Source organism: Chiloscyllium plagiosum, chromosome 26 (genome assembly GCF_004010195.1).
Source record: "Chiloscyllium plagiosum isolate BGI_BamShark_2017 chromosome 26, ASM401019v2, whole genome shotgun sequence".
Classification (NCBI taxonomy): Eukaryota; Metazoa; Chordata; class Chondrichthyes; order Orectolobiformes; family Hemiscylliidae; genus Chiloscyllium; species Chiloscyllium plagiosum.
In genome coordinates, this window is record NC_057735.1 from 6,323,300 (window position 1) to 6,346,673 (window position 23,374).

The 23,374-nt window shown below is 42.1% G+C and overlaps 1 protein-coding gene across 2 annotated transcripts in view; it reads right to left on the reverse strand.

Annotated features, from left to right (window-relative positions):
* The window catches only part of LOC122563048 (cyclin-dependent kinase 18-like), a 123,453-nt gene that overhangs the window by 83,061 nt on the left and 17,018 nt on the right, over positions 1 to 23,374 (reverse strand). For both annotated transcript variants that reach the window (XM_043716381.1, XM_043716382.1), the window contains exon 2: positions 6,866 to 7,012. In XM_043716381.1, the coding sequence (XP_043572316.1) occupies positions 6,866 to 6,983 (118 nt within the window). In that variant the 5' untranslated portion in view covers positions 6,984 to 7,012. The remainder of the gene's footprint in view (positions 1 to 6,865; positions 7,013 to 23,374) is intronic.

Sequence of the window (23,374 nt, forward strand, 5' to 3'; positions counted from 1 at the left end):
GTGCTCCGGTTTCCTCCCACAGTCCAAAAGATGTGCGGGTCAGGTGAATTGGCCATGCTAAATTGTCCGTAGTGTTAGGTAAGGGGTAAATGTAGGGGTATGGGTGGGTTTCGCTTCGGCGGGTCGGTGTGGACTTGTTGGGCCGAAGGGCCTGTTTCTACACTGTAATGTAATCTAATCTAAAGCCACGCTTGGAAAAGTGCATGGGGTAATAGGTGAAAGCAGGACTGACAACATTTTTTATTAATTCAGAATATAGGTAACACCCAGCAAGACCAACATTTATTGTCCATATCTAATTGACCATGAGCATCCTTGCTGACCCATTGCATTCCATGGGGTGTAGATACACACACTGTGCTGTTAGATATTGACGTTGTTCTAATTTTGACTCAGTGACAGGGAAGATATGTTGATATAGTTCCTAGTCAGGAGGTGTTTAATGTGTACATTGCCTTTAGAGAGTTCACCTTTAAGGATTCCCCATACTGTGTCCATACAATGTTTTGACTTTATCCAGCAGTTAGTCTACTTTGAGCCTGCAGGCTGCATCCACAAAAAACTGTGGTTTTGCTGAAACATCAGTTTCTTAACCTGCAATGTGTTCTACTGCTCTAAATAAACTAACCCACAGAGTTAATCAGTCCCTGACAAGTGTTTAACTATGAGATCATTATCATTAACATGATAATCTGTAGCTTGGAGGGCACCTTGCAGTTGGTGGTTTTCTCATGCACCTGTTGCCCTTGTCCTTCTCAGTGTCAGAGGTCATTAGTTTGGATGGAGCCGTGGTGAGTTGTTACAGTGTCATTTGTAGATGGTACTGCTACTCTATCAGTGCTGAATGGAGTGAATGTTGAAGATCGTGGGTAGACAGACCATCAAGTGGGCTGCTTTATCCTTGATGGTATCAAGCTTCTTGAGTGTTGTTGGAGCTGCACCCATCCAGGGCAAGTGGGGAATATTCCATCACACTCCTGACTTGTACTTTGTAGATGGTGGAGTGTCTTGGGGAGTCAGGAGACAAGTTATTTGCTAGATAACTCCCAATTTCTGACTGAGACAATCAAGAGCCTCCACAAATTCTGCAGATTTAATAGACAATGATCTAAAGTGGGTGAACTTGAGGACATGTTCAATGATGCTGCACCTTTCAATGCAGGTGGACACTGCTATAGAGTATGCAGTAGAACTTGAACTTTAGAGTCACAGCGTCATAGAGTTATATAACAAGGAAACAGACCCTTCAGTCCAACTCAATCATGCTTACCAGATAAACTAAACTAATCTAATCCCATTTGCCAGCATTTGGCTCATATCGGTCTAAACCCTTCCTATTCATATACCCATCCAGATGCCTTTTAAATATTGCAATTGTACCAGCCTCCACTACTTCCTTGAGCTGCTCACTCCATACACGCACAACCCTCTGTGTGAAACAGTTACCGCTAAAGTACCTTTTATATATTACCCCTGTCATCTTAAACCTATGCCCTCCAGTTTTGGACTCCTTACGCTGGGGGAAAAAACCACCCTATCCATGCCCCTCATGATTTTCTAAATCTCTATAAGGTCACCCCTCAGTCTCCGATGCTGCAGGGATGAAAGCCTCAAACTATTCAGCCTCTCCCTGTAGCTCAAACCCTCCAACCCCAGCAACGTCCTTGTAAATCTTTTCTGAACCCTTCCAACTTTAACAACATCTTTCCTACAGCAGGGAGACCAGAATTGACCACAATATTCTACAAGTGGCCTAATCAACATCCTGTACAGATGCAACATGACATCCTAACTCCTATACTCAACACACTGACTAATAAAGGTAAGTGTATCAAACACCTTCTTCACTACCCTGTCCACCTGTGACTCCATCTTCAGGGAACTATGAACCTGGACTCCAAAGGTCTCTTTATTCAGCAACATTCCCCAGGATGCTATCATTAAGTGTATAAGTCCTGCCTTGATTTGTCTTACCAAAATGCAATTCCCCTCATTTATCTAAATTAATCACCATCTGTCATTCCTCGGCCCGTCGGCCCATCTGATCAAGATCCCACTATACTCGGAGATAGCCTTCTTTACTGTCACTACACCACCAATTTTGGTATCATTGGAAACTTAATAACCATTCCTCCTATATTAGGCAGACAAGCAGAAGGCTGGAAGAACACAGCAAGCCAGATAGCATCAGGAGGTGCAGAAGGGTTACACCCGAAACATTGTCTACTTTGGATTCCAGCATCTGCAGTTTTTTTTTGCCTCATTCCTCCTATATTCACACCCAAACCATGTATACAGATGACAAAAGGCAGTGGATCCAGCACTGACCCTTTCAGCACCCCCACTGGTTACAGGCCTCCAATTTGAAAACAACCATCCACCACCACCCTCTGTCACCACTGACTGGGACTCAAACGCTGCTGGAATTCTACTGCCAAACAGTTGGGATTTAACACCTTCACTCGCTGAGGTGTGAGGGATTCCCATGGTGCTTATGTGGTTATATTAATTACAATATAAAACCATATTGGAGAATTAAGTGTGCTGCCAAATGGAGAAGGATAATGACATTGAGAGGCATTATTTTGTGGAATTCCTTGTGGTGAGGTGTTAATGTGAACTGCAAAGCTATAAAATGGATAAAGTTGAATTATCCTCCTTTATGACTTAGGGCTTGAGTTCCCTTCAAAATGAGATCAACAGCAAGGAACATTGAGAATAATGCAATATAAGTGGATAATTCAGTTTAACCATAAATAAAAACCCCACTAGATACCTTTCCAAACATTACCCAAATGACTTTGTAATCTCAGGCACAACATGAGGGATGTGGGCCACAGGAGGGTCAGAATGGAGAAAAGTAATAAAAAATTGATGTCTTTTTTTGTAAAAGTGGTAGTGTGAGGATGTGAGGGTTTGGTAACATGGAACTAGGGTGGCACGGTGGCTCAGTGGTTAGCATTGATGCCTCACAGCGCCAGGGGCCCAGGTTCAATTTCCGCCTCAGGCGATTGTCTGTGTGGAGTTTGCACATTCTCCCCGTGTCTGCGTGGGTTTCCTCCAGGTGCTCCGGTTTCCTCCCACAATCCAAAGATGTGCAGGTCAGGTGAATTGGCCATGCTAAATTGCCCATTGTGTTAGGTGCCTTGGTCTGGGTGGGTTACTTTTCAGAGGGTTGGTGTGGACTTGTTGGGCCGAAGGGCCTGTTTCCATACTGTAAGAAATCTAATCTAAAATTTCCATTAAAAGCAGCAACTTGGTTTAAAGAGATTTGCAAAAGAAGCAAATGTATAGTGAGTGAAAACATAACAAGTGCCTGAATCTGGAATGTTACTGCATAGATGTGTGGTGGAGGTAAGTTCATTTGAGGAATTCCAGAGGGCATCAGATGATTAGTTAAATAGAAACTAAGTGTAAGGGTATGGGCAAAAGGCAGGAGATAGACACTAAGTCATGATGAGAGTCAGTGCAAATATAATGGGCCAAATAGTCCCCTCCTGCACCATGACTACTCTGTGATTCTGTGATTTAAGGTACTGTTGGGTTTAGACATTGGATGTTTAACATTGCAGTTACTAGAGAAAGCACCAAGTATGTGCAAATTTCACAGCATGCCAGCGGGATAAGATTTGTGGTTGGTCTATACTCACATTTTATCACTGGAAGTCTCTGAGGCACTTTCTGACTGTCTACATTGCACCATGCTGACAAAGCATTTTCAACACATTTGAAAGCAGAACATCAGAATGACATAAAGAAAGAAGGCATCAGTTTATAATAGTGTGTTTTACAACTCAGAACATCCAAAAGCACTTTACAATGCCTGAATTATCCTTTCAATGTGTAACAACAATTGTACTGCAGGAAGTGTGGGAACTTAACTTTCACACAGCAAACTCTTGCGAACAGCCACAAGATAAGGACCAGATAATCTATTTCAATGATATTGGGTGAAAGATAAGTTTTAATCAGGATAGCATAGAGACCTTCCCTGCACTTCTTCTTTTATTGTGGTAGTGAGATCATTTATGTGCAGATGATTCCACCCACAGACTCTAGATAATGTCAAAACGATGCTGCATTAAACTGAAGCATGGGGAAAGGTAATGACGAGTCCTGCCTGAATCTTGAGTTTATGCCTCATTATGTCTGCTTCATTAATTCTTCTCTGTTAATGTTTTGCTTGCCTGAGGCTTAATTGTGATTGCCTCAATTTTGATGAGTTAATTATTTTTGGTGAAATCACATGAAGATTGAAGCTCTGGTAAAAGCTGTCATGGGAATGAATCTTGGTAATGGCAGATGTGGAATTGGGGGTGGGGGAAGTGATGGGGGAAATGATGTTAAAGAAGACCTTTACCAGGCAATGTTGGAAAAGAGAGAAGCAAAAAATATTGTGTTGTGAACGCAGCCACAAGAATGTAGCTGCATCAACAATATCTGTCTGTGTTTACCAGATATGATCTGGTACAGTAAAAACATAAATGGGTCAGTTGTAACCCTTCAGAGGGAAGAGACACTCTGCCTCTTCCCTCTTAACAGCATCTTAAAATGAGATACAGGCTTTTGAGGAGCAAGTTCAAGATTTTTTTGGCACAAAAGTAATCTGGAAAATTCTGCGTCAAAAGTTTGTGAGCTTTGAAAACTGAGATGGGTAGATTTTTGGTGAGTCATAGAGTCATAGAGATGTACACCATGGAAACAGACCCTTCGGTCCAACCCATCCATGCCGACCAGATATCCCAACCCAATCCAGTCCCACCTGCCAGCACCCAGCCCATATCCCTCCAAACCTTTCCTATTCATATACCCATCCAAATGCCTTGAAATGTTACAATTGTACCAGCCTCCACCACCTCCTCTGGCAGCTCATTCCATACACGTACCCCCTCTGCGTGAAAAAGTTGCCCCTTAGGTCTCTTTTATATCTTTCCCCTCTCACCCTAAACCTATGCCCTCTAGTTCTGGACTCCCCGACCCCAGGGAAAAGACTTTGTCCATTTACCCTATCCATGCCCCTCATAATTTTGTAAACCTCTACAAGGTCATCCCTCAGCCTCTGCGCTCCAGGGAAAACAGCCCCAGCCTGTTCAGCCTCTCCCAATAGCTCAAATCCTCCAACCCTGGCAACATCCTTGTAAATCTTTCACCTCAATAAAATTGCATATTTTAATATTAAAAGCTTCTATTTTTCTACTGCCTTCTCAAATTAATTCCAAACGGTAATCCAGTGAATTTGCACTTCAATGTCTCAACACCTTTCCGGTAATGTAGAGCCCAAAACCACCTACAGCCTCCAACTGTAGTCTTAGTAATTGTGAATTACTATAGACTTTTACATTATGGCTGTCACAAAACTCAGGATTTGGTGAAAAGAAGGCTGATTGGAGATGATATGCAGAACAGTCAATTTTATCATTGAATGGTCAAGCAAGCTCAAGAAGCAGGCTAGCCTCCTCCAATTGTGTTGCGTTCTGGTTATGTAGTTGCTGGGGTCCTCTTTCTTGAAGATACTCCAAACATTTGGAGCAGCACGATGGCTCAGTGGTTAACACGGCTGCCTCATAGCACCAGGTTCCATACCTGCCTCGGGCAGCTGTCTGTGTGGGGTTTGTACATTCTCCCCGTGTCTGTGTGTGGGTTTCCTCCCAAAGATGTGCAGGTTAGGTGGATTGGACATGAGAAATGCAGGGTTACAGGGATGGTGGATGGGGGTGGGATGCTCTTTGGAGGGGTGTTGTGGGCTAAATGGCTTATTCTATGATTTCTCCTTTTTGTGTTTCGATCATGAGTGTGAGCTAGGCAGTGTGCTTTTAAAGCTGACAAGTTCGATACTGCCTGCCCTGGTATAAAGACAAACAGCTCCCAACAGGGATTTTGCCTTCTTGCCCTCCCCACTGAAAGCCCTAAGATAAATAGGAGCAGGGTGAGACATCATGACCTCTCAAATCTGTTGCAACATTCAATAAGATTGTCACCCACTTTCTACATCAGGACCACTGTCCTGTACTATCCCCACAGCCTTGATTTACTTAGTACCCAATAATCAGTCTTCAATATGGTAAATGACTGAGTACTCACAGTGTTCTTGGGTAGAGAATTCCAAAGATTCACTACCAGTGAGTGAAGGGATTTCTACCTACCCTGATGTGACTAGCTAACCGAGCTCAGCAGAAGAATAGGTCTCAGATCATCATGGATCATATGCCCCACAAAGAGGCATCACAGGAGAACCTCTGCTCCTGAAACATATACAACCAAATATCAGTGACAAAGAATTCAATTCAAGCTGAGGTCTTGCCAAAGTTATACTCAACTTCTCTGGCCTGTAAATGCAGAATCTCACTTTCATTGTTTTCAACTGTTTAGTAGCTCCACTGACTGAAAAAGGAATTTTAGTTACATTACAGGCTAGTGAGACTTGACTATTCAACAGGATAATGACCAGTCAGTCTTCAATCTTAAAAAGGTATTGGCCAGTCTGTAAACTCCAGGTTATTGACCAGTCAGTCCATAATCTAACTAATCGATCTGTCAGTAAACTTTAGGCTACTAATCGGTCAGTCCATAAACCAGAAGTATACTGACCAGTCAGTCAGTAATCTAATAATGTACAACTAGTCAGTTGGTAATGTAACAGCATTTTGGCTGGTCCATCAGTAATATAACTCTATACTGACTAGTCAGTTAGTTATCTAACAGTATACAGACCAGTCAGTAATCTATTAGTATACTGACCAGATGGTCAATAATCTAGCAGTATAGTGACTGGTCAGTCAGTAATCTAACAATACACTGACCAGTCAGTGTCAATAATTTAACTTTGCACTGGGTAGTCAGTCTAACAGGATTCTCAGCTACTCACCATCATTCCTCCTGTTCTTTATCTGGTTGGTGATTTGTTCCTGAAACTCCGCAAGTGACTCTTCAATAGTTTCCGTCCGATGAGCTGACAGTGAGAAACGGCGCTTAAACTTCTTCATTTCACTTATTTTAATTTCAGGTGATGGAGCTGGAAGAAAGAAGTGGGTCTGTGAGAGCTGAGGAAATACTTCCCCATCACCTGTAATGAAACTTCATGGCCATAAAACTGATTTGCAAATTAAATTATTCCAACACAATTCAGGTGTGGAGGTTTCCGAAAATCTAAGGTGAAAACTTGATTGTGTTCTGCATTACATTTTAGTAACAACTTTGTCATACAAAAGCAGAAGATTTCTAAACTGGAAAAGGAAATGAAGGAATTGGAGGGAGTCATTCCATTTTTCCTACCCCTGCCCCTGTGATCATCATCAGTGGGTGGCACGGTGGCACAGTGGTTAGCACTGCTGCCTCACAGCGCCAGAGACCCAGGTTCAATTCCCGCCTCAGGCGACTGACTGTGTGGAGTTTGCACATTCTCCCCGTGTCTGCGTGGGTTTCCTCCGGGTGCTCCGGTTTCCTCCCACAGTCCAAAGATGTGCAGGTCAGGTGAATTGGCCATGTTAAATTGCCCGTAGTGTTAGTTAAGGGGTAAATGTAGGGGTATGGGTGGGTTGCGCTTCAGCGGGGCAGTGTGGACTTGTTGGGCTGAAGGGCCTGTTTCCACACTGTAAGTAATCTAATCTAATCATTAGATTGAATTCAGATCCCAGTTGTGAGAGATTCACTGTATTCGAAGGTCATTGAAGCAACTGGAGATCTGTAACCTCTCAAACAACATCAAGCAGATATAAACAGGCTCATAATGTGGGCAGAAAGTTGACAGACGCAGTTTAATAAGAATAATTTGTTAGGCAATCTGTTTTAGAATAAAACGAGAGGAATATCCCAGTTCTGAAGAGGGGTCACTCGACCCAAAACATTAACTTCAATTTCTGTTCACAGAAGCTGCCAGACCTGCTGAGCTTTTCTAGCAATTTCAGTTTTAGTTTCTAATTTACAGCATCTGTAATTCTTTTGGTTTTTGAGGGGTGTACACTCCACGGATAAAAGCTGAAGAGTTGATTGAACACAGGCCGAGGATTCAAATACTTTTGTTGTAAAACGTAAGCCTAAGATCGCTGGATAATACTCTCACTTCCAAGTCAGAAGGTCAGAATTTCAAGTCCCACTCCAGAGATGCGAACCCAAAATCTCAGCTGACACTCCAAATTAGTAATGAAGAAATGCTACTTTGTCAAAAGTGCCATTTTTCAAATGAGATTTCAAACCATTTGCCTGTCAGGTGGGTACAAAATGACCCAAGTTTATTCAAAGAAGAGCAAGGGAGATATTCCCAGCATGATGGACTAACATTAATCCCTCAATAAGCATCAGGAAAATAGATTGTCTGGTCATTATCACATAGGTACTTGGTGGAACTTGCTGAGTGCAAATTGGCAGCTGTGTTCCCTGCATTACAACATGACCGTATTCCCGAAGTGTTTTGTTAGCATTAAAGAATGTTGGTACCTCCTGAGGTCATGAAAGGCACTACACAAATGTAAATCATTCTTTCTTTAATCAGGGAGATTCTTGTTTATAATAGCAGGATGCGATTTGAAAGGGCAGCAAGATTAAATCAGTAATTTTCCAGATCACAGCTGCTGTGACAAGGTTTAGATTCACAATTATGTGCTTTCATAGGCCAAGTGTCAAATTATTAGCATATGATCTCTGCACAGTTTAACACTGCCTCAGAGATCAACACAATCACAACATTTGTTCACGAAATAGAAAAAGCAAAGCTACTGCAAAGCGAGGTGAAGGAACTGTCTTATCATGACATGTTTAAAGGGACCATGCTGCCAAAGAAGTAACAGCAATATTTAATGTAGACAATAGCCAAGGTGCTGCAGAGATGTGCGAGGGTAAATGGATACAGAAAAAAGAAACATACAAGCCTTTGGAGGACTGAAGTAGGTCCAAAGAATGAGAGGGAGGTGGAAAAGCTTAGGGAGAGAATGTCTAAGCCATGAATGCTGTGGAAAAAGACTATTGTCCACGGTTAGGATATAGGGCTGGAGGTTATGGAGATGGATTAGAGTGGGGCAAAGGAATCAGTTAATTTTGGACTGACTGTGCACATCTGTTGAGTAAGAAAGTCCAAATCTTTAGTTTCCACAAATCTGATTTAGTTTGTAATCAACATTAATCTAACATCTACAGTTTAATTTTTGCAGTTGCCAGCATTTAGTGGTGTTCCCTCAATGGTTCTCGTGAAAAAGCAATTTAATTAAGAACCAACTGAAACTGGATCCTCATTAAATAATTCAGGTAGACCTGTTGTGTTGGGAGTGTACATAAGTAGCCAAATTAGTGTGACTTAGTTCTTGAGAGTACAAATTACAATTCAATGCTAGAGTTAAACATTTCAAGGAGTTGAGCAGAGAAAGAAAGGAGGACGTGTTTGTTGCTTTCCCTGAAACAAAGCTGCGAATTGGTGAACAGATTTGTATTTCTAGTTTTTAAGGTAAAAATGAGGTCTTCAGTTTGTATTTTGGCTTCCAGTTTTTTTTTCTTTTTCTTAAAATTAGCTTGTTAGTTATAGATTGATGATAGCATTAACAAAATGATACAGTCTAAAGATGGGGATTTCTTCAAATGTAAATAACATGGATAATAAAGTAAATAATAAATTAACTTTTATTATTAATTAATTCACCACGATGTTGCCTAGGATGGAAAGTCTCAATGATGAGGAGAGACTGGACAGGCTTCGTTTCTTTGCCCTGAAGCAGAAGAGGTTGAAAAGAATCTGATTGAGGTATATAAAATTGTGAGAGACATAGACAGGGCTGATGGTGAGAATTTCTTCCCAATGGCTGACATGTCTAAGACCGGAGGGCATAAGTTTAAGATGGTTTAGAGGAGATCTCTACAGTAAATGAATTATCATACCCAAAGGCCTGTGTTTGTGCAGCTATATACCCCGGAATACTTAGTTCCCAGCTTTGATTTCCTTATAACCATGTCTCTGTAATAACTGTGAGATCATACCCAAAAACCTGTACTTGTGCAGCTCTTATAGCACAAGAAAAAATGTTTGGCTCAGTGGTTAGCACTGTAGCCTCACAGCGCCAGAGACCCAGGTTTGATTCCGGCCTCGGGCGACAGTCTGTGTGGAGTTTGCACATTTTCCCCGTATCTGCGTGGATTTCCTCTGGCTGCTCTGATTTCCTCCCAGAATCCAAAGATGTGCAGGTCAGGTGGATTGGCTGTGATAAATTGCCCTTAGTGCTAGGTGCATTAGTCAGAGGGAATTGGGTCTGGGTGGGTTACTGTTCGGAAAGTCAATATAGACGTATTGGGCCAAATGGCCTGTTTCCACACTGTAGGTAATCTAATCAGCTTGAGAGTGTTAGAAATATGGAAGGTGCTACCTGAAATGTGGTGGAGGAAGGTACTTTCACAACATTGAAGAAGCATCTGGGTGAGCATCTAAAAAATCGGGGTACAGTAGGTTATTGATCAATTGCAGAAAAATGGAATTAGTGTACGTTGGTGTTTGTTGGTTGGAATAGATGTGGTGGGCTGAAGAGCCTGTTTCTATGTAATCGACACCAAGAATTAAATATGGTAGAGATGGCAGGACAAATTACGTTGCAGCATATGGGAGCTGATAGACACCAGGGTGATCCAGGCCAAGCACATCTGTTTGCAGCTTGAGGAACTTTGGATCCACATTGAGGAGCTGGAATCTGAGCTGCAGAAATTGCGCCACATCAGGGAGAGGGAAAGTTTACATGAACATTTTACTCCAGTCTCACTTCCCCTTCCCACACTCGATCATTCAAAATTGGTCTGCGATCAGGGAAGGGAGAGTAGGACTGCAGGTAAGGTAGATATGAGAACCCAAGGGGAATTCTCACACGGCATCAGCCCTTGCAATTATCCAACATTTAACAGATTTTTTCAAGCTGTGTGGATGTGAGTAAGGACTGCAGGAAGGAAAAATCATGACAATTTATAGGAACAGAACAATTAGGGAATAGATACTGTTCTCTGTGTCTGTGAGTGGGAGTCCCGAAGGCTATGTTATCTGGCCAGTGCCAGGGTTAAGGATATCTCCCTTGAGCTGGAGATGAACTTGGAAATGGAGTGGAGAGATCCAATCAATGATAGGAGTGAATAGCATGTTTTGCTGAAGACTTTGAACAGCTGGGTGCTAAACTAAAAAGCATAACCTCCAGTGTAATAGTCCTCAGAGCACTACCTGCTTAGTTGTACAAAACAAAAATATATGAGACCACTGCAGCTATGTGAATAATGATACCCAGAGTTAGACAGAAAGGACAGAATGTACAAAATGAAAAGACAATTCAGCAAATAGGGCAAAGAAGGAAAAATAGTAAAATGGCAAAATTAATGGCTTTTTACTTAAATGTACATTGTATTTTGAAACATAATAAATAGATTATCATACCCAAATATAGCTGTATTTGTGCAGCTATATACCCCTGAATACTTAGTTCCCAGCTTGGATTTCCTTGTAACTATGTATCTGTAATAACTGTGAGATCATGCCCAAAAACCTGCATTTGTGCAGCTCTTACAGTTATTATAGAGACCTGGTTCCAAGAAAATTCAAAGCTGGGAACTAAGTATTCCGGGGTATGTAATTTTTCAGTCAGAAAGTTAGGAAGAGAAAGGTGCTGGGATAACTTTGTTAATTACAAGATGGAAGAACTAAGACAGCAAGAGATGTTCTTGGATTGGATGATGTGGAATCCGTTTGGGTGGAGGTAAGAAAAAAACAAAAAGAAGATGACATTGATTGGAGTAGTCTACAGGGCTCCTAACACTGACTGTTCTGTGGGACAGAGAATAAATCAAGAGATAGTGAGGGGATGTAAAAAAGGCAGTGCATTAATCATGCATGTATTTAACCTTCATGTTGATTGGGAAAAACAAGTTGGCAGAAGAAACACAGGAGTAGGCCATTCAGCCTCTCAGGCTGTTCCACCATTCAATGAAAGCATGACTGGTCTGCAGCCTAATTCCATATACCTGCTTTTGCCCCATCTCTCTCAGTACCTTTGTTCAAAAAAAAATTGTCTATCTTAGAATTAAAGTTAATAACTAATCCAGCGTCCATTTGCATTTGTGGTAGGAATTTTCAAACATCTGTGACCCTTTGTGTGTAGAAGTGCTTCCTAACATCTCTCCTGAATGATATGGCATTTATTCTCAGATACTGCCCCTAGTTTGAGAATATCCAACCAGTGGAAATAGTTATCCACTCTGTCTTTTCTTGTTAATATCTTGAAGACTTTGATCAGGTCACCATGAGGAAGAAGTCAAAGATTATATTCAGGACAGTTATCCAGGACAATATGTTGTGGGGCATCCAACTAAACAGCAGGCTATTTTAGATTTAATGTGAATTGTGTAATGAGGCAGGTTTAATAAATTATCTCATTGTAAAAGATCCCATAGGAAACAGTGATCATAATGTGGTGGAACTTAAGAATGAGTTTAAGAATGAAAAACCTGGCTAGGAAACAATAGAACTAAATTTAAATAAGAATAATTACAAAAGAATAAGGGCAGATTTGGCTAGAGTGGACTAAGAGAAACAAAGTAGAAAATTTAGATGACAATGGCAGACATTTAAGAAAATAGCCCTTGAATGGAATCGTGCCTGGAGTGTGTTGCCAGCGGAGGTGGTAAGGGTGGGAACGATAGCGTCATTTAAGATATATCTAGACAGATACATGAATGGGCAGAGAGCAAAGGTATACAGATTCTTAGAAAATAGGCAGCAAGTTTAGATAGAAGGTCTGGATCAGCACAGGCTTAGAGGGCCGAAGGGCCTGTTCCTGTGTGCTTTAAGGTTCTTTGTTCTTTGACACAATGGACTGAATGGCCTCCTTCTGTGCTGTAAATCTCACTATATGTGCACATTTATAAGCCAGGACACCTGATACTATGCAAAAAAAAACCCAACTTAGCTCCATCATTTAAGCTGACTTATTTATCAAGGTGAGGGATAGACATTTCTAGTCAAACTGTTCAGGCACTTTATGACACATGTCTGGAGCAGGTGGAATAAACACAGACCTTCAAGCCTAGAGGTAGGGATGCGAACAAGGTGTCACAAGAGCTTTTCGCACTGATGGGTATTGATGGCCACTGTTCCAGCCACCAATTAAATCTGCACTTCTCTATTATACTGGCATGTTCAGTGACTATCAGAAACAACAGCTTACATTTATATAACAGCCATAATGACCTGTGGTGCTTCACGTGAGTTTTTACAGCATTTTCCTAAAGAGTTGGACTAATTAGGTCAATTGTGCATTAGTGCATTCTTATCACTTAAATGAAAGGCATAGCAAGTGTCAGTGACAATTCAAACATGAGAAATTAAAAGTACTTAAAAAATGGACTTTGTTTGAAAGACAATGACATGATTCTCTTCTTTATTCTTGCATGGGATGAGGAACCATTGGGGTGGCATGGTGGCTCAGTGGTTAGCACTGCTACCTCACAGCAGCAGGGACCCGGGTTCATTTCCATCCTCGGGTGACTGTCTACGGAGAGTTTGTACATTGTCTTCGTGTCTGTGTGGGTTTCCTCCAGGTGCACCAGCTTCCTCCCACAGTCCAAAGATGTGCAGTTTAGGTGAATTGCCCATAGTGTCCAGGGATGTGTGGGTTAGCGATGGGAAATGCAGGGTTACAGGGATGGAGATGGGTCTGGGTGGAATGCTCGTCTGAGAGTTAGCGTGGGCTCAATGGACCACACAGCCTGCTTCCACACTGGAAGGATCCTAAGAATTCCCTTTGACTGAGTGACTGCCCAATTCTGTCAGAGGACAATTGAGAGTCAAGCATTTTGCTGTAGGCCTGGAGTCACATGGGGGTCAGACTGGGTAAGGACTGCAGTTTGTCTTCCCTGAAGGACTTACAGGGCCAAATCGGTTTACTTTTCTTTAAATTTTATCAAATAGTACAAAATACAAACAAACAATTAACACTGAACAATAAGCAGCGATTTACAAGAAACAGCACTTTACAGGGAAAAGGGGCATAAGGCCAAACCCTAAACCCCACCGTACAACCAGTTCACAGGGAAATGGGGATGAACTCCAAATCCCATCTTATCTTATCAAAAAGGAAACAGTAAACCCAAATACATACAAAACAGTCCGACGAACCGGAGTGTATCCATCATAGCACCCCAGGCAACACAACAAACCACACACCCCTCCCACCTTCCAGCCACAAGCCAGCCCACCCTTACTCCCGTCCCGACTCTCGGTCTGACCCATGCCCCTTCCAGCTCTCGGTCCGCCCCATGCCCCTTCCGGCTCTCGGTCAGCCCCATGCCCCTTCCGGCTCTCGGTCTGCCCCATGCCCATCCCGACTCTCGGTCTGCCCCTACGCTCGTCCCAGTTCTCGGCCCGTCCCACGCCCTTCCGACTCTCGGTCTGCCCCATGTCCCTTCCAGCTCTCAGTCTGCCCTATACCCCTTCCAACTCTCGGTCTGACCCATACCCCTTCCAGCTCTCGGACACCTCCAGCCACCTCAAGAACAGCCTGAATGGGTTTACTTGTTCACATGGAGACTAGTTTATTGCCAAAATACTGTGTCAGTGATGTAAAACACTTGAAGTCTTTGGCTTCTTAGGACGTGAGATTTCATGGTAATATTTATAGATTTCTTGATTCACTTCCTCATTGGTTATTCTTTTCCCAGCTTCATGTTGAATGCAGCACTGAGCCTGAGGAAATATTGGTTGTCATGGGTTTGATGGTCAGTGGGAGAGAGATTGAGACAGTGAGAGACAGAGCTTTCATTTGTTCAAAAGGCCCCAGATCAAACAGTCAGCGCTGTTTTCATTAAAGGTAAAGAAAAGGCACTTTGCTGAGCTGTTAGTTGAAGCAATTTGCAGAAAATATTTTTGCATTTTCTAAACAGCTGCTAGACAAGAGAACAGACCCACAGAATGCCTTTGATCTCCAGCACGGAAAGCCAATGCAAGATGTAGTGTCTTTACTTGAAAAATGCGCCTGCTTTTTCTCTTTACAGATGCTGATTGTGTATTCTTAACATTTTCTGCTTTCACTTGAGAACAACATCAATTTCTGCTCTTTGCCTCACGTTAACAACCATGCTTTCAGTTTCCAGGCGCTAAGCTCCAGAATTCCTTGTCTAAAACTTTCCATGACCCTTCTGTCTTAATCAGCTCCCATCCACCACCATCACTCCCTGCACCGCCAACTCTCCATGACAGCACTGTGCACCGTCTCCAAGTTGCACTACAGTATCTCACCAAACCTCCTTTGACACCAGCTTCCAAACCCTCAGCCTCTACCCCTGAAAGGACGAGGACTTCAGATACATGGGAACACCATCAAGTTCCTATCCAAGACACACACTATCCTGACTTGGAACTATCCTGGAACTCCCTCTCTACAATGCTGTGGGCTGGGGAGAAGGGTGAAATCTAATTGTTACAATATTTGAAGATGAATTAAGAGTGTTTTCCTCAAGTACCAGCTAATAATTATACTTTAATTGGCATCACCAAAACAGACAAATTGTTTACTTACCTCTTGCCATGAGACCTTGCTGTGCAAAAACTGGATGAGGTCCATATTCAATGAGGTGGATGCTTCAGAAACTAATTATTTGGCCATGGAGCATATTTGGATAATTCAATGGACATGAAGTTTTTAATATAATGATTGTGCGGTGGTCTTTTATACAACCACTTATGCAAATAAACAGGATCTTGTTATAATGTTGCATCTGAGAAAACTGAACCACCGACAATATAACACTCCACTGGAACAAGACCTTAACTTTGTTCCCAGGCCCTGGACTGTAGCACTTAAACCTATGAGCTTTTAATTCAAAGATGGCTGTTATCACTTGAAGAATATCACTGGGACAAGCTATTGCAGGGTTGCCAATATCTACGGGATACCTTGGTCAGTCCTGGTGCCTGCCTGAGTGACTTGTGAAATCTCTAAGCTGAACTTGCCCTAATACTCATTTCGTTTTAACCCAGGTGATGAAATGTCTGAAAATGAACCCTCCAGCTCAGCGAGCAAACCTACACCCAGGTCTTGACCCAATCCAGACCTAATGCACTATCTCAACTGATTTAACCTACCTTCTGCATGGATGATGGTCTTTTTTAAAATTTAGTGCTAGAATAGTAAAGATATCACTGGACTCTTCACTCACACCTGATTGTATCACTACGCCACCAATGAGTCAGGAAGGAGGCGGCCCATCTGAGACTAACAAAGGATGAGCAAAACTCCAGCTTTGCTAGTGATACTCACATCTCAAAGATTGTTAATTTTCTTTCCAAAATCATACAAGGAACAACAGTAGGTCACTCAGCCCTTCAAGCTCTGCCATTTGTAAGATCTTGGCTAATTACTTTACAATATTTATTCAAGGGTTGGCACAGGCATTTGTACATTAATTCACTTGTTTCACATTAACATTGTTTGTTTTAACCTGAGGTAAAAGAAATAGGGGGAAGTAAAGGTCAATTGGCCCTTCAAGCTTCGAGGTAAAAACAATGACCGCAGATGCTGGAAACCAGAGTCTAGATTAGAATGGTGCTGGAGATGCACAGCAGTTCAGGCAGCATCCGAGGAGCAGGAAAATCGACATTTCGGGCAGAAGCCCTTCATCAGGAATAGCTCTATTGTCTACCCAGGTGGATTCAAAGTCGGAAGCCATTGAAATTCAATTGAGAGGCTCCTCAAACTTTCTGCAACATTCAAGAAGATCAGGACTGATTTGATTGTGACCTCAATTCCAATCTTACTGATTAAACAATTGCTAATGGAGGATCTCAACCAACTCATTAGCTGAATCCTTTGACTGTCAACCTATTCTATTCTAAAATCATCAGACTTTTGTGGGTTAACAGCTCTCAGTGGGTCTATAACAGAAACAATTCATGGTTCACAGAAACTCACCAAATCAAAATAACAATGTCCAGGGTGATGCTAAACCCCAGCTCCTGCAGTGCCCACTGGTCTCAAAAGGCCTCTATTGTACCAGTGGGCAACACATGCCTCCTTTTGGTTCTATGCTCTCCAGTTTTTATCTTTCCCATAAATGATATGTATTTTTTTTCTCTTCAGTTGCATCAAATTCTTTCATTATCTTAAAGATTTCTGGCAGGTCATCCCTGTGTCTTCTCCTTTCTGATGAAGGAAAGTAGGAAAAGATGCATGGTGAACACAGAATCTGACATGGTCTAGATGGGCCAAATGGCTTTTTTTTGTGTTGTTGTCTTGTTGTAACTTGATGAAACTATTTCCATTACAAACTCTTATTCCTTTCTCCCTCATCTGCTTGTCTAGCTTTCTCTTAAATGCAATCTGTGCTGTTTGCCTCAACAATTCTTTGTGTTAGCAAGTTCCACATTTCATCAACACTTTCCCTAACACTTGTTTTGTCATATAAGCAGCTCGACAGTTTTAGTAAGATTGTCTCATCGACAAGCTGCCACCTGCTTTATTTTCTCTCTGCTATATTAAGTAAGTGCAGCCCAGGTTTAATAATGAGACCTAATTTTAATAAATTGCTTAATGTGTTCAGTGAAGAATGCAAAACATGCCCAATACTTTGTCTGAGAGTTCAGAAGTTGGGGAAGAAAGATAGATAAGAATTGCAGGAGGCCATTCAGTCCTCTGGAACTATTCCATCATTCAATCAAATCATGGCTGATCTTCATCACAACTTCAAATCCCGGGATGACCCTACCCAACAAGAATCTAGCAAACTATGTTTTGAAAATTTCAGGTAATCCATTACCCATGCTTTCAATTAGTTTCTACAGGCTGAACTGTTCTCCAGAGTTAGTGGCAAAGCAGCATTCACAAAATCACAATGAGAAGCTGAATGTTGTGCAGCACATTATGGATGTAGGATAACTGGAAGCAGTACACAAGAGTTAATCCATTCATGTCAGGCTATCATCCATGGTTAATTCCAGACTGGGACAACTATTGCTCTTTCTGGAAATGGAACAATATATACAAATAGATCATACGAACCTTCTCTTGTATTTTGTCTATCAGAAAACAGTCAGAAAGGTACTTCCTCTGAATGAAGCATTATGTGTCAACTGTTTGAACACCTAACTTCCATTAATTTCAATCTTCCTCATTATTTTTTAGTTGGCTAATGCAAAAACTGGAGACCAGTAACCCACCCTTGCGGCTTACTCTCACTAAGGTTTTTGATGTATTCCAACTCATCAGTCAATGTACCTTACTGCACAGTAGGATAATAAATGGAAATAATTGAATATCCTTCCTTGGGACCACCCACATTGAGTTATAGAGATGTACAGCACAGAATCAGACCCTTTGGTCCAAGTCGCTCATGCCGACCAGATATCCTAAAGTAATCTAGTCCTATTTACCAGCATTTGGTCCATATCCCTCTAAACCCTCTAGACCCATCCAGAAGCTGTTTAAATATTGCAGTTGTACCAAACTCCACCACTTCCTCTGGCAGCTCATTTAATTCATACACCATTAAAAGGCCACCCCTTCGATCCCTTCTAAATCTTTACCCTCTCACCTTAAACCTCTGCTCTCTAGGTTTGGACTCCCCTAATCTAGTCACCTTATCCATGCCCCTCATGATTTTATAAACATGGATAAGGCACCCCTCAGCCTCTGACACTCCAGGGAAAATAGCCCCAGCCTGTTCAGCCTCTCCCTATAGCTCAAACCCTCCAACCCTGGCAACATCCTCATAAATCTTTTCTGAACACTTAATAGCACAATACTAACTCATCACATGACAAACAGTCAGAAATCAAGTCACCAAATGCTGAAAACAATATTTGCCAGATCCTCCATTTTGTCTTTAGCTGTGGATCAATATGTAACTCTCTCTCAACTACAAGTCAGAAAATTATGGATCTAAATTCCATTCCAAAGACTTTGCACATGTTAGCTTGGCTGACACTCCCTGTATGGTTCTGCACTTTCAGGTGAGACATCTTACTGAGGTATAGTTACATTTCAGGTCGAAATGAGGAGGAATTTCTTCTCTCAAAGGGTAGTGAATCTGTGGAATCCATTACTGCAGAGACCTATCAAGGCTGGGTTGTTAAGTATATTAAAGGGCAAGATGGACGGATTTTTAATCTCAAAGGGAATCAAGAGTTCTGGGGAAAAGGTGGGAAAGCGGAGTTGAGGTTTATCAGATCTCATCAGCTGATGGTGGCTCAGTGGTTAGCACTGCTGCCTCACAGCACCAAGGATCCAGGTTCGATTCCAACCTCTGGCGACTGTCTGTGTGGAGTTTGCACATTCTCCCCGTGTCTGCGTGGGTTTCCTCTGGGTGCACTGGCTTCCTCCCACAATCCAAAGATGTGCAGGTCAGGTGAATTGGTCATCCTAAATTGCCCATAGAGTTAGGTGCATTAGTCAGAGGGAAATGGGTCTGAGTGGGTTACTCTTCGGAGGGTTGGCATGGACTGGTTGGGCTGAAGATTCTGTTTCCACACTGTAGGGAATCTAACCTAACACAGCAGCCTCAATGGGCTGAATGGACTACTTTTGCTCCTATGGTCTAACACTTCTGAAAATGTAAATGAATTTCTGAGAGTTTGATTTGGTTCCTGAACATTTAAGAACACACAGAGATTCTTCAAAAAAACCCTGCTAATTATATGAGTTATACTATTTCAAATTAATTGCTAAACGCTTGCCTGCTCCAGTAACACTAACAAATGTTAAAGGAACATGCTATGGATAGATATCAAAGCTTCAAACAAAATTCAGTGCCAGTGAAATTGGGCAATTCAAGTGCAGAGTCTGTTTAAATATGTACTTTTTTAATATCAGTGTCTCCGGGCAAATTTGTCCTGCAATGATTGGCTGAATTTCTACCACAACAATGCCCGACAAAGCATTTTGATAGGTGAGTGAGTGCATTATCCCAGTGCTTCCCACAATTAGCAGAACTGCACAAAGGACACCCCAGCTCAAGGGAAGTTCACATGTTCTGCCCACAACTTGTGCTCACTGGCCATTCGAGCAAAGGAAAAGTGTTGGATTTTGGAGCAATTAACAAAAAACCCACTGATCGTGTGCGCTAATGAATTAATCAGGAAACAATTCCACTTGTCCCTGAATCGTGCAGTAACTGTTGTCAAAACTTAGCATCTATTCAGTTGTAACCATGGGAACATGAGGAGAGATGGAGGAAAGCCACCAGAATGGAATCTATTACAAAAGCAATACTGAACACACAAACCCAGGTCAATCAATCAGCTATAAACAGTGGTACCATCGCCACAAGTGACTGTCTGCTGAATACTGATCATCTAACAAGTGATGCTCTCCCTCAAGTCAGGTCAAGCACCAGTCTTTCTTCTTCATTTCTCCCCTCCAGACCCCCACCTGCTCCCCACAAAGAGAAAGGGAATGAGTAAATGCAACAATTCCTGAGTGTTCTGGCACACACCCCAGAGTGGTTGACATGAACATCCCCTCACTTCAAAATGCTTGAGCTTGTACACTTCAAACAATTCACTCTAGATTGGCAATCCCACTGAGAGTCAAGAGTGTGGTGCTGGAAAAGCACAGCAGGTCAGGCAGCAACCAAGGAGCTGGAGAGCAAGGCACAAATGTGGGTTGTTCATGGATCTTGAAATACTGCACTCCTCTACACCTAAATTCAAAGGAGAAGTCAGAATAACTTTCTTTTCGTTGTACACGTACATAGCTGGTCCCTGGATCATGGAATGATTTACATGGCTAATGAGGCAAAGGTAATTAAAAGGCTTTGAAAAAATATTTGAAAGTGAGTTCATGCATAAAGGGAGGGGATAACAAGATTAAGAATTGCAAGATACAAAAAATGTTTTCACTGGGAAAATGTCACTAAGGTGAAGAGAAAATAACCCCAAGGTGCTTCACTAGGCTGGAATGAGATAACTACAGACACCAAGTTGGGAAAGCATAAATATGTGGTATCAACTACAAATAAATACTGCAGGGTGTTAAAGAAAAGAGAAATATTTGCAATACTGTGGTGCATTTCTTAACTACAGCACATCATAGTGTGGCTTTCGAATGGCTTTGAAGTACAGCTATAGATCTCACAGAGGAATTGTGACAGCCCATCTGTGCAATGTGTTAAAAAGCAGAATTTGGATGAGCTCACAGTTGTGGCAAGCTTGGGATTGAAAAAGTCTGGCCAGGAGTGCACTTTTAATGACAATCACTCTGCCTCTCTAGCCCAGAAGGTCAGCAATTATAAACATAGACCTTCATTCTCTTAGGCTGGCCTACTGCAGATTTTAAAAATGTTGAAATTCTTTTAGTTTTTCTTTCCGTCTCTACCTCCCTCTTCATTGTCTAATCTTCCTTTCTCTCTCTGTATTTCTCTTTCCGGTAACTGGTATGAATCTAGTTTACCCTGTTTCATTCTGATTCCTCACATCCCACTGAATAAGGAAGGAGACTGCTGAACACATCGTTCACTGAGTTCCTAGACATCCCTAGCTGACTGTTATCAGCTCTCACTCCAGGCAACGGACTGGTCAAAGGAAAATACTCAGCTGATGGAACAAAGCCTAATGGTACACATTGCGAGTCCCAGCCCATTATCAAGAGAGGTAAGAGCTTTGTGGGAACAAACATCATCAGTGTCAGTAAATTATCCCAAAATCTCCACATTGATGTTCGTTTGGATGAGACTGGTTGTGAAACGTGCAAGCATTAGAGCAGAAATAACCATTCAGAAAGGCCAGCTCCTGAACTTTGGACTCTGGGATGATAAGTCGTGGCTGGTGAATGGTACAATATTTTGTAACTGCTGTGTTGGTGGAGTTCATCAAAGTGAAGGATATTGAGGTTTTGTCAGAACACTGCATACTTATTACTTTTCCACGTCTTATTTCTTCAATTCTTATCATTGCATTCTGCCTGGAACTCTTCCCAAATGAAGAGTGATTATGGGATCCACTGTAGAAATGAGTAAAATGAAGTGATATGAATCAGAGATGACTGATCAGTGAGAAATTGACCTGTCCGAAGTATAAAAATCATGTTATTCTAGTCAACTAGTCTTGATTGTGTCAAAAATTATCAAATCTCTGCGAGCCCAAATGGGCTTGATAGGTATAGACCTAATTAGTCACCCCATACTGACTTTCTCATCCTTCTTACAAATCCCTCATTGACATCACCCTTCTCCTACTCTGAACCCTCAGTATTCTTCCAACCTTTGAACTCCTGTGAATCCAGTGCTTTTTTTTCTCTGAAGGAGCAACACTCCAAAATCTTGAACTTCCAAATAAACCTGTTAAACTGTGACCTGGTGTTGTATTCTTTTTCTCTGTCACCGACATCTGTCCCTTCAGCTGTGAAGGCTCCAAGCTCTGGGACTGCCTCCTCCTTCAAATCTAACTCATCTCCCGAGCTTTTCAGGAGTCCTGTGCTGTACTGCCCTTGAGAGAGCTGTCAAACCACTGCCTTGAAGAGAGCTGAGATACTCACTGAATGTATTTAAGGGAAAGTGAAAGGTTTACCATAATCTGCCAATCTTGAGCAATATACAGACCAGGCCAGGAAAGGATAGTAGACATTGGTGAACTAGATGCATTTTTACAACTATCCATTTATTTTACAGTCACCAATAACAAGACTGACTTTTTAGTCCAAAGTTTATTCAAGTAAGCTTAAGTTTGTCAGATGCTGCTGTGGTAGGATTTGAACCAATGCCCCCACACTATTAGACATAGCCTGTACATTCCAAGCCTAGTAATATTATCTCTATGCTTGATTTTTACCTCATGGTCATATTCTGTCTTGTATTGACTCTAATACCTTGGAGTGTTTTATTTAGTATAAAGGTGTCATGTAAATACAAGTTATTACTGAATCAAAACTAAATGGCATAGGTGTTATAGTGCCTCACAACACCAGGGACCCAGGTTCGATTCCAGCCCCGGGTGACTGTCTGCGTGGGTTTGCTCTGGTTTCCTCCCACAGTCCAAAGGTGTGCAGGATTGGCCATGCTAAATTTGCAAAATCCTGCACCCTCACCTCCATCCAAGGCCCCAAAGGGTCCTTCCACATCCATCAAAATTTCACCTGCACGTCCACCAATGTCACTTATTGCATCCATTGCTCCCGATGCGGTCTCCTCTACACTGGGGAGATTAGACACCTTCTCGCAGAGTGCTTTCGAGAATATCTCCAGGACACCCGCACCAATCAACCCTATCGCCCAGTGGCCCAACATTTCAACTCCCCCTCCCACTCTGCCGACGACATGGAGGTCCTGGGCCGTATCCACCGCTATTCCCTCACCACCTGATGCCTGGAGGAAGAACGCCTCATCTTCCGCCTCGGAACACTTCAACCCCAGGGCATCAATGTGGACTTCACCAGTTTCATCA